Consider the following 14063-nt stretch of genomic DNA (forward strand, 5'->3'; position numbering starts at 1 on the left):
TCTGTCGTGCATGTTGTATATATCTTCTACTTGTCTTGCCCACTCCCTCCCTTTGTGATGTCTTTTCTTGAATAGACAGACGCTCTTAATTTAAATGTACCAATTTCATCAATCCTTTCCGTTCTGGTTTGTGCTTGTGTCCTGTTTTTCAAAACCTTACCCTCCCTCAAGTTCATAAAGATTCTTAGCTTTGTTTTTTAGAAGTCTTACTGTTTTGGGGCGCCTGGGTGGCGCAGTCGGTTAAGCGTCCGACTTCAGCCAGGTCACGATCTCGCGGTCCGGGAGTTCGAGCCCCGCGTCAGGCTCTGGGCTGATGGCTCGGAGCCTGGAGCCTGTTTCCGATTCTGTGTCTCCCTCTCTCTCTGCCCCTCCCCCGTTCATGCTCTGTCTCTCTCTGTCCCAAAAATAAATAAACGTTGAAAAAAAAAAATAAAAAAAAATTTTAAATACTGCATCTTTCAATCCATGAACATGGTATGACCCTCGATGTGTTTATGTTTAAATTATTTTTAATTAGATGGATAATATATGGATACATTTTTATTAGAAATATAAAATTAGGGCGCCTAGGGGGCTCAGCTGGTTAAGCATCTAACTTCAGCTCAGATCATGATCTCACGGTTCGTGAGTTCAAGCCCCACATCAGACTCTCTGCTGATGGTACAGAGCCCACTTCAGAAACTCTATTCCCCTCTCTCTGTGCCCCTCTTCCGTGCTCTCTTTCTCCCTCAAAACTAAACAAACATTTTTTAAAAAGAAACAAAATTAGAGGGGCGCCTGGGTGGCTCAGTTGGTTTAACGTCCGACTCTTGATTTCAGCTCAGGTCATGATTCCAGGGTCATGAGACAGAGCCCTGCATCTGGCTCTGCACTGAGGGTGGGGCCCGCTTAAGATTCTCTCTCTCTCTCTCTCTCTCTCTCTCTCTTTCTCTCTCTCTCTCCCTCTGACCCTCTCCCCCACTCACACACGCTCTCTCTCAAATGAAACAGAAAAAGAAATATAAAATTAGAGATGAAACAAGTATTTCTTTCCTTTCCCAAACGCAGCAGTTTCTTATATAAGTAAGCACTGTGCTTCTGTACCTCTATGCACGCGCGCATACGTACCAATTTTGGATGGGATCGTATTAATTTGCCACATGCTTTTTTAACTTAACAATATTATGTAGACATCTCTCTGTGTCAAAACAATTGAACCTAGGTCATTCTTTATAAGTACCGCCTGTAGCCAGAGACTATGTCCTAGTACAAGACTACAGACCGAACTCAGTGAGCATCCTAGAACGTGTTTTCTTGGATGTGTTTGTGTTCCTCTAGGAGATTTAACCCCATAAGCAAAGACACCCATTTGGATACTGCTGTAATTATTCAGAGCAGACGTAACGAGGTCCTGAACCAGGCAGGGGAAGAAGAGAGACGAATTTCCTTTTCTAAAATAACATGTGCTTCCTCTTGAGAGTCTCCTGGGCCTCCCAAACCCCTGTCAGTCATGGGTCTGCCATAAATGGAAGATGTAGGGCACAGCAGAAAGGCGGGCTAGGGAGCCCAGGGGGAGAGCAGCAAAGAGTTAGAGGAAGGGGTCTGACCTGTCCATCAAAGCAACCACTGAACAGAAATGGGGTGAGATGAGACACCTGTCCTGGGCGGGGCCGTATGCCGCCTGCTGCACACGCTGCCCTGAGCTTTGCAGCAACCCTGTGCTTAGACCGTGCGAGGAATCTGCGGCTGAGAGAGGTGCAGGGGTCTGTCTGGGCTCGTCTAGTGAGTCAGGGGCCACGCTGCGCTTCTGACCGAGGCCTGGCCGCAAAGCCCTGCGTGTGTGCGGTCTCCAGGCCGAGTCTCTTAGTTCACAACGTTGCCCAAGGACACCAGATGGGCAGACCTAGAGGAGCCAAGGCCTGGAACTCAACTGGGGCGGGTGCTGGGGAGACGGACTCAGGGCTGGCACCAGTCAGAGGGAACCCGGCCAGAAGGCTGGACGGTGGCAGGTGACAAATGGTGTCTGGTGAGTCCCTGCTGTCTGGGAACCCTTCTCCAAGGAGCCAGTGGCCCACATGCAGCAGGTTGGAGGCAGCGGCTTGGAGCGAGGCCACATCCCCCGTCGGCACGGGGCCCAGGTGCGAGTTCAGGGCAGGGCTCTGCTTCCTGGAAACTTGGGAGCCTGGATGGGCCTAGGAGACCCAACTCACATCGAGGCCTCCACAGCCTCGGGAAGGCCACAGGCCACCAGGGCTTAGAAACCCCCACCGGCCTCACCTCCCTCCGCCCACCTCCTCCCCCTCCATGCGCTTTCCTGGCCTCACCTTTCGGGTCCCCCTTTTATATTTATATTTAAGAAATCCCCTTTTACAAACTTTTTATAAACAAGAGGGAATTTTTTAGTATAAAACAAACGCCATGAATAAAGCCCATTAACCTCCTATGCATACATAAGGGCAGACATTAATTCTTTTCCCAAATTGAGATTATACTCATCATCCTTATTAAGAAGATGCTTTGATTGCTTCTCAATGTCCTGCGTAGTGTCCATGCCTCGGGGCATCTGGCAGGATTGCAACAGCTCTTGGGAACACGGACTCAAGTGCCAGCTGGCCTGGGTTTCGGAGCCTTTCTCTGCCACTCATTACTTTTGTGACAGAGCGAGTTCTGCACCTCTCTGGGCCTTGTTCTCCTCGTCAGTAAAATGAGGATGCTAACAGGCTCGATGTGAGGCTCCGTGTGAGAACTAAATGGGGGGGGAGGGGGCCTAACCTGGAACACTGTCGATTCTCGGCGAGCACCTGATATTAGGATTATCATTACTCCTCACCTAAAAACGGAGCCCAGCAAACTGCGCCCACCTCATTACCTAAGACTTTGTAGCTGGACCCCAACCCTGACCCTGAGTCTTTATCCGGGTCTCCTGGGCCTACCGTAGGTCTCTTCCTGCCCCCGCCCCCGGGCTGGTGGGGGTGCTGGGGCCTGGGCTCAACTGCCGAGTAGCATTCAATGGGATTTCTGAAGGTTCTTCCCTGGGTCCTTCCTCAGTGACATGAGTAAGGACAGGGGTTAGAAAAGGGGAAAAGGGGAAGGGAGAAGGCAGAGAAGTGGCTTGGATTTAGCCAGGCCCTAGAAACCCAGCCCCGGGTGCTTTCGAGTCTCTGCCTCACTGGGCTTCCTCACCTGGTGTGCAAGCCCGGGGTCTCTCCTCGGTGGCGTCACTGGGAGAGACGGTTGGCGTGACTGCTCTCCATGGCCAGGAAGGGCGGAGACCAAATCATAACCACCCCTAGAAGGAGTTGCTCAGGCTCAAGGGCACCACTTGGGGTTCGCCCTGTTTGTTGGCCTTGACGGGGACCCGCTGACTTCCAAGTGTGGGCGCACGTGTGAGCTGGGACCCAGTTCTGAGCCCTGGAATCCACAGGAGGTGAACAACTACCGGCGGGCCATGCAGAAGATGGCAGAGGACATCCTGTCGCTGCGGAAGCAGATCAGCATCCTGGAGGCAGAGAACCACACGCTGAGGAGCCAGCTAACCCAGGGGGAGGTGGAAGAGGAGCAGAACGACACCAACAAGAGCCAGAATCTGGGTGAGGGTGTCCGGGCCACCGAGAGCATCCAGCTGCCCGCCTGAGCCCAGGCTCTAAATTGTGGGTCAGGGTGGCGGGGAGCCTTTCCCAGGTGCACCTGCTCCTGGACACTGGCCGGGTCCTCTCTCCGGGATGGGAGACTCCAGCCCTGTCTCGAGCCCCAGGACTGGGAGACCCCCGCCCCACCCCGCCCCGTCCCCAGCTGTGCTGAGCCAGGAGATGCGCCCTCCCTGAGCCAGCTCCCCCAACACCCCCCCCACACAGTGTCCATGAAGCAGAAACTGCTGCTGAGTGAGCTGGACATGAAGAAGCTGTGGGACAAAGTGCAGCATTTGCAGAATGAGCTGATTCGAGTGAGCTGAGGCTGGGGGACAGAGGGGAAGGGAGCTGGGGGGTGTCCGGAGAAGTACCCGCGAGCAGAAGGGAGAGGGGTGTGGAAGGAAGGGGGTGGTGCAGTTGGAGACTCAGCAGAGGGGCCAGCAGTAACCCCAGGCACTCCCTGCCCTCCCCCACCACCAGAAGAATGATCGAGAGAAGGAGCTACTCCTCCTGCACCAGGCTCAGCAGCCACAGGCCGCGCTGCTGAAGCGGTACCAGGACAAGCTGCGGAAGACGAAACTGCTGGAGGAGACGGTGTGGCACCAGGAGAAGGCAGGTGTCAGAGGGGCCGGCCCATCAGGCGCCAGCCACAGACCAGAAGGTGCAGAGCCCCCAGGCGAGCCCAGCCTTTGTGCCCTGCCCTCCAGGTGATCGAGAAGATGGAACGGGTGCTGGAGGACAAGCTGCGGGACAGGAAGGAGCCCCTGCTCACCAGGCTGCAGGGAAAGCCCAGCGTGGGTGAGTCTTTTGTCCCGTCCCCCCGGAAGCCCTGCCTTCCTGGAGCATCCGCTTCCGGAGCAGAACTGGGACAAAGGATGCTACCCCCCTACTGGCGCAGGCAGTGAGAGGAGGGCTCCCAAAGGTCCACTGGGCTCCCTTCTCCTGCCAGGGAGCCCCTCAGGACACATCAGGGCAGTGTGTGAACCAGGTTAGAGATGGACGTGCTCGGACCCACAGAGGGGAGGCACGGCAGACTGGGGTGAGCAGACAGGGGCTGCCCAAGAAGAGGGGCTTCCAGAACCCTCCAGATTACTTCCTCCTCTCCCCATGTCTTCAAAGAGTCTGCTCCTACAAAACAAACAATACTTGTTTGTTCTCTCCATTGATGTTAACCAAAGCCACCCAGGACTGCCAAACTGACAGGGCTCTGGTGGGCAGGGGACAGCCAGCTCACCCCATATCAGCCCGGCCCAGGCAGAGGAGTTCCCTGAGCCATCTGTACAGCCTCACCGGGGACCCCTGCGTGCCCAGCCCTGTGCTCAGCCTTCACTGCATGGGGATGTCGGGCGGTGCGTTCCAGAAGGCCTTTGGAAAAGAATGAAAGATGAGACTGCCTTTCAGGAACCCTGAGGTCATCCCAGAGCGGGAGAAGAGGGAAGGCAACCCAGGGAGGGCGGAGGGCCAGGGAGTGACAATGCCAAGAGCAGAGAAGGGAGGAAAGAGAGAGGTGAAAAACTAAAATAGACCCAGGACAAATGGCGGGGGAGTGGTTATGAAGAACACTGTGGTCAGGTTATAAAGAGCCCACAAGGAGGGCCTGAGGCTTGTGGATCTGATTCTACCGGGCAGGGAGCCGGTGAGCGCTTGGGAACAGAGGAAGGACAGAATGGAGCAAAATGCCGGGGCGGATCAGGCAGGGGACACGAGGGCAGGAGAGCCCAGCTCACGAACATCTGTGGCCACGTCTGCAGCCTTCCCTGTGCTCTCAGCCTCTGGCCTTCCCCCGGGGCCCGCAAGAGAGAACCTGCCCGTCGACCTGTACTCCGAGCTGCTGGCAGAAAACTCCAGGCTGCGGGCAGAGCTGGATAAGAACCGCCACCAGTCGGCCCCCATCATCCTGCAGCAGCAGGCCCTGCCGGTAAGAGCTGCCGGCACAGGCTTGGCCTGGGCCTGCCCCAACAGGTGCTCGGCGATCACTCACAGCACAATCCAAGTTGAAGACCGAGACCAGGAACTGGGCTTCCCAAGGTCTCCAACGTTCCTGGCGTCTCCTGGAGCGCCAGCTCTCAGGCCTGCCCCTTTGCTCCCAGGGACACACATGGGTCTGAAGGCGCCACTTTTGCCCTCATTTAGCAGCCCCAAATGGCCCTTGACCTTTGATTCCTGACCCCTTTTGCTGACGTGCCCTCGGGCTCCACACAAGCCTCTCTGAGCTCCGTCCCGGAGCATTTCCTGGGATTGGTACAGCCTTGGAGAGCCCTTTTCCCCCATCCCAGGAGGACCCCGGGGAGTTGGGAGCAGGAGGAGACCTGGCAGAGAGACTGCAGGAGACAGATGGCCCAGGCCACTCCAAGGGCACAGAGACCCTGCCCGCACAGGTGGGTGCCCCCGGCCCCAGAAATGCCCCAGCCCCATTCCGTCTCCAAGGCTGCTGCAGGTGCCCCTGCCTCATGCAAACCCAAAGACGAGACATTTGGAATTCCAGCAAGGGGTGGCCAGGGGACACAGGAGAGTTTTTCTCTTCCTCCCAGGACTTGCGGGAGGTGAGTTCTGTTTGAAAGCGCATCCGATGGGGCGCCTGGGTGGCGCAGTCGGTTAAGCGTCCGACTTCAGCCAGGTCACGATCTCGCGGTCCGTGAGTTCGAGCCCCGCGTCAGGCTCTGGGCTGATGGCTCGGAGCCTGGAGCCTGTTTCTGATTCTGTGTCTCCCTCTCTCTCTGCGCCTCCCCCGCTCATGCTCTGTCTCTCTCTGTCCCAAAAATAAATAAAAAAACGTTGAAAAAAAAAAAAAAAGAAAGCGCATCTGATGCACGGACATCCAGGTGAAGTGCGGGGGGATAAGGGAACCCTTGCTTCACAGATGCTTCACTTTACAAGATTCCCTGTTCGAGATTCCTTTCTGGGCACCGACAGGCGCCACCTAGTGCATTTTACGTTTAGAGATGGATGTCCGGAAAGTCCATGTAACCAAAATCTTTGGGGAGAACAGCTGTGAAAAAAAGCACACACCGTATCGGGTCAACTTTGAGACGAGGGTTTGGCCCTGGGTTTGGCCCTGGGTTCAGGCTCTGAATCAGGCAGTTGAGTCTGGAACTCAGACCTGGCTGGTTTCTCCCTCAGTATCTCATGGCCTCCTGAGCCCACACGGCCGCCATCCCCAGCTGGAGCCATGTGTGCGTTTCTGCTTTGCCCACAGGATCTCCTTGGCAATACTTCAGACAAGTTCAACCTTCTGGCCAAGCTGGAACGAGCTCAGAGCCGGATCCTATCCCTGGAAAGCCAGGTGGGTGAGGTGCAGGCGTCAGTCAGGCTGGGCGGGTTCACCTCTCAGCCTATGACCAGGGTCAGGGTCAAAGAGTGACCAAGGTTGTGGCTCAGTCTATGACCAGAGTCAAGGATCAGTGTGGACTGAGGGTCAGGGCTCAGTATGTGGTTGGAACTCAGAGAAGGTCCTTCTGTGTCTTAGACCCCTCCCCCGCCACCCTGCCACGCCTGCTGTTTCCGGAAGGTAGCAGGTCCACATTGCCCAGGGTTTTGCTCACTGCCCGGGGAGGAGGCTCAGGCTCTGGATGTCCTGGATCGCAGGGATGGGCCCTGCTGCCCAGCAGTTCCCCATCTGTCCCTCTCCGTGTCCACAGTTAGAGGACTCGGCTCGACGCTGGGGACGAGAGAAGCAGGACTTGGCCACAAGGCTACAGGAGCAAGAGTACGGCTTGGCACAACCCTCAAACTCCATCATCACTGACCTGCCTGTGAGTGAGCCCTCTGGACGAGCTCCTTGGGGGTCAGGCAGTGGGGCTGGCAGCCACTCCCCGCCCCAATCCCGAGTCACCCGGCCTTGAGAAGAACTACGCAGGGGGACCAGCTACCCACTGGAAGTCTCAGTTTCTGCTCTGTTACCACCAGAAGCCCTCGCCTGGTCTTGATGTCCCACCTGCCTAAGGCATCGCTGAGATGCCCCACGGGTGGTGGTGAGAATCAAGGGGTGATGGCCGTGGGTGGGGTTGTCTAGGCGTTTCTGGACTGCTCTGGCATTGGCTGTCCTTTAGCATGGGCAGAGTACCTGCGGCCCCCACCCAGCCCCTAAGCACCTGAGGTCCTCCCAGGAGCTCACCTTCTCGGGCAACTGCAGTGCCGCACCCCCGCCAGGGAGGGGAGCAACATTGCCAGAGAGAAACACTGGCGGCGTCCTGAGCGCACATGGGCCTGTTCACAACTGCCCTTCAAGCTCAGCCCCGGGCTCCCAGGTCCCCCAGAGCAACACCCCTGAAGGCTCCTGCCCTTGAGCCATCAGTGTTCTGCACATCTCCAGGCTCCCGGAAAGGCCGGAAGAGGATGGGAGGTTGGGGCGTGGGGGCGGGACACTGACAGAGAACACGGGGCTACCTTGGCAAAGTCACCTGCTGAGACCTGGGGGCTCTTGGAGAAATTGGGTTTGACTTGCTGTGGTTAAACAGCTGTGGGAACCTTTGCGAAGTCGTGGCGCACTATGTTGTGGATCCTCTGAGGCATGGCTTGCCAAGATGCACTTTAATGGGTCATCCCCCGCCCCCAGCGGCAGGGGCGTGCTCACCTCACTTTGCTCTGCACACCACAGCACTACTCGGCCCTCTCCAAGGACAGCAGGCGACCCTCAAAGCTAGACCCCTTGGCGCCCAGCTCAGAGACCAAGCTCAACAAGCCCTCGAACTCCCAGAAGACCTGAGTCTTAGCAGACCTGAGTGCCAGAGCAGGCCTCCCTCTCTGTGTGCTGGGGAGTCTCATTCCACCCCCCAAATGACTCCATTAAATGCTGTAAGTCCGTGAGCATTCGTCTCTTTTCTGGGGAAGGGCAGCCTAGGGGGCCCAGCTTCCTCCTTCCAGACCCCACTCTGGGCCCGGTCCCTCTGCTGCAGCCTTATAGCCTCCTGCCTGTCCCAGAAGCTACCATTTTGGGAGAGCCAAAGGCCATAGTGGACCCAGGAGGGTGGGGGAGAAGAGGCTTTCCAAAGCAGGAGCCAGGGAGACAAGCCCCTTCCAGAACTCCAGAAGAAATGAGGCCAGCTCTGTTGGAAGATGTGAGGGAGGCTGGGACTTTCCACTTGCCCCTAAACATCTCATATCTGAAATCCCTTCTTTCAAGTTCGATTGATCAGTTTCTTGGGAAGGGAAAGACTTAAAGACTGACCGTGGCAATCAGTTACATGTTAGTGTGAAATAGTCCATTAACCAGGGCCAGGCTGAGTGGGCAATGTTGTGTCCATATATAGCCAGGGACAGGGAAGCAGATGGGGCTAGGGGAAGGAACCTTCTGCTGAGAGTCGGAAGGCCCGGATTCTAGTTATAAACATGCTGTGCGACCTTGAGTGACTCAAGCAACCTCTCTGGGCTTCCATTTCCCCATCTGTCCCATGCAGAGCTTGACTTCTTTGATGGTAGTGCCCTTTCCAGCCCTACCGTTTCTGAGTCAAAGACAACTGGGGCCCAGAGAAGTGAAAGGAAGCAAGAAAGAGAGAGAAAGCCAACAAGAAAGATGATTCTATGGTAGGGAAAAGTAGAAAGGCTCCAAAAGTGGACTCAGAACCTTCAGATGCTGGTAGAAGAGACCAGGGCAGCAGGGCCGCTGTCCTGGGCGGGACTAGCTCCCCTGTCTGCCTGCAGAACTTAGACTTGGCTAGCAGAGGGCCAGGAGGAACCAGGCACCTGGTCGGGAGTTATAGAACTCAGAGAGGGTAAGGGGGCCAAAACTGGGACCAGTGTCAGGCAGTCCAAATAATGCACCAAAGGCCCAGCCACAGTCTTCCTGCCTACTGCCCAGAGAAAGACCGGGTGGGGTAAAGCAAACATACTGGCCTCTTATTCCCTAGATTGGCCACCTCACACCAGACCCTCACTCAGGCTTCTGCCCCGGACATGCTCCAGAACTCTAGCTGACCTTGGCAGGAAGTCCTCATGACCCTATAGGGAACTCCCACCTTGAGTTCAGCCAGTCAGAGGTCTACAGGAACCTCATTCCTGATAGGTGGGCCTGCCTGGAAGTCTGTTCTCAGACCACCCTGTTCCCTCAACAGAAGCCGGGTCCTTTGTCCCTCTGCCCGCCGCTCCAGGAGCTCCCCGCACAGTGGCAATAGCCCGCCACCTGCTCTGCCTTGCCCCCAGCCCCAGGCAGCAAGGGGGTTAATCCTACTGGCTCCTGAGCAGGTGGGTCCCAATAGAATTGGCTTCAAGGGCAGCTGCCCTGGGGGCCCCATTCGTGCCCAGATCCCGTTGCTGACCCAGGTCAGGGAGCATCGTCACAGGAGCGATAGATCACTCGGGGGTCGGACGGAAATGAGAACACTTCACACGGTTTGGTCATTTATTGCCTTCATGGGTCAGGAAAAGAAGGAGAAGAGGTGGGAGAAAGAGGGGTGCCCTGGCCAACTTTCTCCTCCCAGAGCTGGCCCAAAAGGAGCAGGGGAGGGGGGCTGAGGGCTGAAGAGCAGAACCGCCATGGGCCCCACCCCGACCTTCCTCCAGCACCCCTGCTGGCCTGAGAGGTGGGAGAGGCAGCGTCCACCCTCTCTAATCACACCTGGGGTGGGTCCTGGCTGTAGGGCCTGAAGGTGAGGAGGATGGGCTTGTCGGGCATCAGGATGAGGTTGAATGTGGTGCCCACATCACTGAGATGTTGCATTTCAACTCTGAAGTTCTCCAGAATCTGAGAAAGAGGGGTGGTGGGCTTAGGGGAGAGGTGGGGAGGGGCTGTCTCCCTCAGGGCCAGGCTCATTCACCTGTAGGTGTCACCTGTCGTGAGTGACTGGAGGAACTCACCGCCAGCTCCTGTTTGGCCCTGCACAGCGCCTGAAAATGCATGACTAGTGCCTCGTCCCCTCGATCAGCCTTATAGCTTCAACGAAACCTTGTCCCCCCCCCCACCCCCTTACCCGTCCCATCCCGCTTGGGGGGGAACAGATGGCCAGGGGACACCGATGGGCCATAAGAAGATTAGCCCGAAACTGTCAGGGAGGAGGAAGGCAAATAATGGGAGACAGATGTCCCCAGCCCTGTACTCCCTGGGCTCCGGGCAGAGATGAGAGTAGGAGGGTCACTGCCTTCATTAGGGCCATGGCCAGCCCAGGTGGCCGGATGCCCCCGGCCGGACTCACATGGATGAGGAAGAGGGTCATCTCGAGCTCAGCGATCCGCCGGCCCACACACTGCCGCACACCCCAGCCAAAGCCCAGGTTCCGGAAGTGGATGAGTTCCTTGTCTTTACTCAGCCATCGGGTTGGGTCAAACTTGCCCGGATTGAGGAAGAAGGTGGGGTCTTGGCCCAAGGCATAGGTGGACACCTGCACCAACGTCTGGGGACAAGGTGGGCAGAGGCCTGAGAGGCTTCATCTACTCCCAGCCGGGAGCATTAACTCAGCTTCCCCACCCCCGCTCCCCAGCCAGGCTGCCCAGTGTTCCAGCACGGGACCCCGCCCACCGTGTGACGTTGAAAAAGTTCCCACCCCTCCCTGAGCCTCACCCATCAGATGGGCAGGACTGAAGACTCAAGGCCAGGGATGGCTCAAGGGATTGTCCAGCCCTTTCCTCAACCCCAGAGGGCTCCCGAGACCCAGTGGGGCCTCCCTCTTAACCCTGGGCTCCAGCAACATTCCAGGAACCATCACCCCCTATGCCCAGTACTCCTGCCCTTCATTCCTACTTGGACTGCTGCACCAGCCAGCTCCAGGAAGAAAGAGGGGACAGAAACCCTCGTCGCCACCCATCTGTGTGCAACTGCAGTCTGTCCCCAGCCTCCTCTGTCTGACTGGCAGAGCCGGCAGCCCCCCCTGCTGCACCCACCTTGGCAGGAATCATGTAATTTCGAAGAACCAAGTCATTTTCAAGGTATCTCTGCAGGGTCACGGAGATGGGGTGGAGTCTGCCGGAGGAAGGCATTCAGAAGCTGATGCCCCAGGGCACCCGGGTGGCTCAGTCAGTTAAGCGTCCAACTCTTGATTTCGGCTCAGGTCACGATCTCACGGTTCATGACTTCGAACCCCACGTCGGGCTCCATGCTGTCAGCTGTCAGCGCGGAGCCTGCTTGGGATCTCCCTCTCGCTCTCTGCCCCTCCCCCGCTTGTGCTCATTCTCTCTCTCTCTCTCTCTCTCTCTCAAAATAAATAAACTTTAAAACAACAGAAAAGGAAGCCGATGCCCTGAGGCCTGGACACAGCCTGTGCACCCAGCAAGGCATCTCAGCCCCAGTGCCCCGGGGGGATCTGGGGACGGGACGTACTCTTCTCTCCTCCCTCGCCATTCCCAGCTGTCTCCCCGGACTTCTCACTTCCTACCAACGCCCTCCCTTCGGCCCTGCCCAGGGATGTGGGGGATGAGGTGGGTGGGCCTGGGAGGGTTGGGCTTGCCTCAGTGTCTCCTTGATGCTGGCTTTGAGGAGCGGGACGTGCTGCAACATCATGCTGATGTCTCCCTGGGCCTGGCGCCGGGCAGCCCGGACCTCCTCCCGCAGCATCTCCTGCACCTTCAGGCTGCGTGCCATCTCGTACAAGTGCCACTGCAGTGTCATGGACGTCTGGCAGGGAGTGTGCGGTGTGGAAGACAAGGAGGACCCATCACTCCTGAGGCATCTAAACCCATGCTAAATTCTCACTTCCAAAGATCTTTGCCCACTCTCATCCCTGCATCCAGAGGCCACCGTCCACGAAAGCAAAACACAGTTTGACAGGCAAACGTCCAAAGAGCCTGCCTCACCCCCCAGGCAGGAATGTTTGGGGCAGCATTTGTCCCTGCCCTCGTCCCCGATGTCACCAGCGCCCACCTGTTTCCCCAGCCAGCAGAGTCACCCATGCAGCTGGTGCCTTCTTCCAGAGGACTCCAGAGGCCTTTGGAAGCCAAACCCTACTACTGTAAGGGCTGTACTCCCCAATGCCTGTCATCCCACCCCTCTTCCGTTAGACCTTCCCCAAACATTAGTCCTTGCCTGTGGGAACAGAAAAGAAAGTGAGGCCCAAAGATACTGAAACCAGAGCCACCAGACCCGTTTTCCATCCGTGTTTCAATGAGCAATGCGGTCTATTCTGGGATGGACCAGCCCATCTCAGTATTAGCCGGAGGCAGTGACCAGTAGCCCTTCACTGAAGTGTGAGTGACACTCGTCAAGCCCCACAGTCCAAGATTCTTCACGGGGAGGGGGGACCCCAGGCTGAAGCAGCCCTCCCTCCTGGGGCCAGGACATGCTGCTATCTGACCAAGGGTCATATTTTGGTCTCCTCCTTCCTCCCAGCAGGGGCACTCTGGAAAAAATGTCATGAGGCCACTTCCCAGCTCCAAATCCTTACCTGGCCCCAGAAGCTTTTGCCTGACCCGTGAGGCTCCCCCCAACACTTGCCTACTGCTCCCTGCCCCCTGCCCCCTAATGTTCTAGCTACACACAGCTCCCGAAGCCCAGAAATCTTCCTCATGCTGTTTGCTCATTCTAGAATTACCGCCCCCACCCCCCGCCGCCCCCCACCAAACCTAGGAGGCATCGATGTACTCCTTTAAGGCTCAGATCAAATGTGTGTAATGGTCTTATCACCTCCAAGGCCTGACACAAACTAGGTACTTGGGAGATATTGAATACGATAGTCAACTAAGTTACCAACTGTGTGACCTTAAGTTACTTAACCTCTCTGTGCGCCAGTTTCCTCATCTAAAACAGAGGGATAATAGTAACATACCTCATAGTGTTGTTTGTGAATACTAAATGAGTTAATACATGTGAAAAGCTTAGGAGCCTGCCTGCCATCTAGGAAAGGCTTAATTTTTAAATTTTTTTTAATACTTATTTTATTTTTTTATTTTTTATTTTAAATTTTTTCAACGTTTATTTATTTTTGGGACAGAGAGAGACAGAGCATGAACGGGGGAGGGGCAGAGAGAGAGAGGGAGACACAGAAACGGAAACAGGCTCCAGGCTCTGAGCCATCAGCCCAGAGCCCGACGCGGGGCTCGAACTCACGGACCGCGAGATCGTGACCTGGCTGAAGTCGGACGCTTAACTGACTGCGCCACCCAGGCGCCCCAATACTTATTTTATTTTTGAGAGAGAGAAAGAGACAGAGCATGAGCTGGGGAGGGGAGGGGCAGAGAGAGGGGGAGACGGAATCCGAAGCAGGCTCCGGGCTCTGAGCTGCCAGCACGGAGTCCTACATGGGGCTCGAACTCACTGACTGAGATCATGACCTGAGCTGAAGTGGGACGCTCAACCGACTGCGCCACCCAGGCGCCCCTAGGACAGGCTTAAAAAATGTTACCCAAAAATAGGTGAGCGGTTTTGTCTTCTACATAACTGATGATGAACTAGGTTTAAAATATGCTCAAAGGCTCAGCTGCATCCTGTCCCAGAGACCAACAATCCGCTGTTAGAGCCCAACAGAAATCCGATACCAGGAAAGAAAGTTACTAACCCGAGGGCTTTGGCACGTGTCTCCCTAGTCCTGAAAT

The 14063-nt window shown here is 56.4% G+C and overlaps 2 protein-coding genes across 5 annotated transcripts in view; one reads left to right on the forward strand and one right to left on the reverse strand.

Moving 5' to 3' along the window:
• The first annotated feature begins 3122 nt into the window (after positions 1-3122).
• LOC121041981 (coiled-coil domain-containing protein 33-like) lies at positions 3123-8414 on the forward strand. 2 transcript variants are annotated; one of them, XM_040493247.1, is made up of 9 exons: positions 3123-3569; positions 3834-3922; positions 4089-4220; positions 4316-4406; positions 5360-5526; positions 5885-5986; positions 6805-6891; positions 7247-7360; positions 8206-8414. In XM_040493247.1, exons 1-9 carry the CDS (start codon positions 3428-3430, stop codon positions 8311-8313), a joined length of 1032 nt encoding a protein of 343 aa, XP_040349181.1. In that variant the 5' UTR covers positions 3123-3427; the 3' UTR covers positions 8314-8414. The 2 variants fall into 2 exon arrangements, with proteins under 2 accessions (XP_040349181.1, XP_040349182.1); XM_040493248.1 differs by lacking the exon at positions 5885-5986.
• Positions 8415-9931: 1517 nt separating this feature from the next.
• Positions 9932-14063, reverse strand: part of CYP11A1 (cytochrome P450 family 11 subfamily A member 1) — a 28907-nt gene continuing 24775 nt past the window's right edge. For all 3 annotated transcript variants that reach the window (XM_040493243.1, XM_040493242.1, XM_040493244.1), the window contains 4 exons: positions 11984-12150; positions 11421-11499; positions 10736-10933; positions 9932-10287 (listed from right to left, as the gene is read on the reverse strand). In XM_040493243.1, coding sequence (XP_040349177.1) covers positions 10156-10287; positions 10736-10933; positions 11421-11499; positions 11984-12150 — 576 coding nt within the window. In that variant the 3' untranslated portion in view covers positions 9932-10155. The remainder of the gene's footprint in view (positions 10288-10735; positions 10934-11420; positions 11500-11983; positions 12151-14063) is intronic.

This window comes from Herpailurus yagouaroundi, unplaced genomic scaffold (assembly GCF_014898765.1).
Source record: "Herpailurus yagouaroundi ecotype Mexico unplaced genomic scaffold, PumYag 184, whole genome shotgun sequence".
Classification (NCBI taxonomy): domain Eukaryota; kingdom Metazoa; phylum Chordata; class Mammalia; order Carnivora; family Felidae; genus Herpailurus; species Herpailurus yagouaroundi.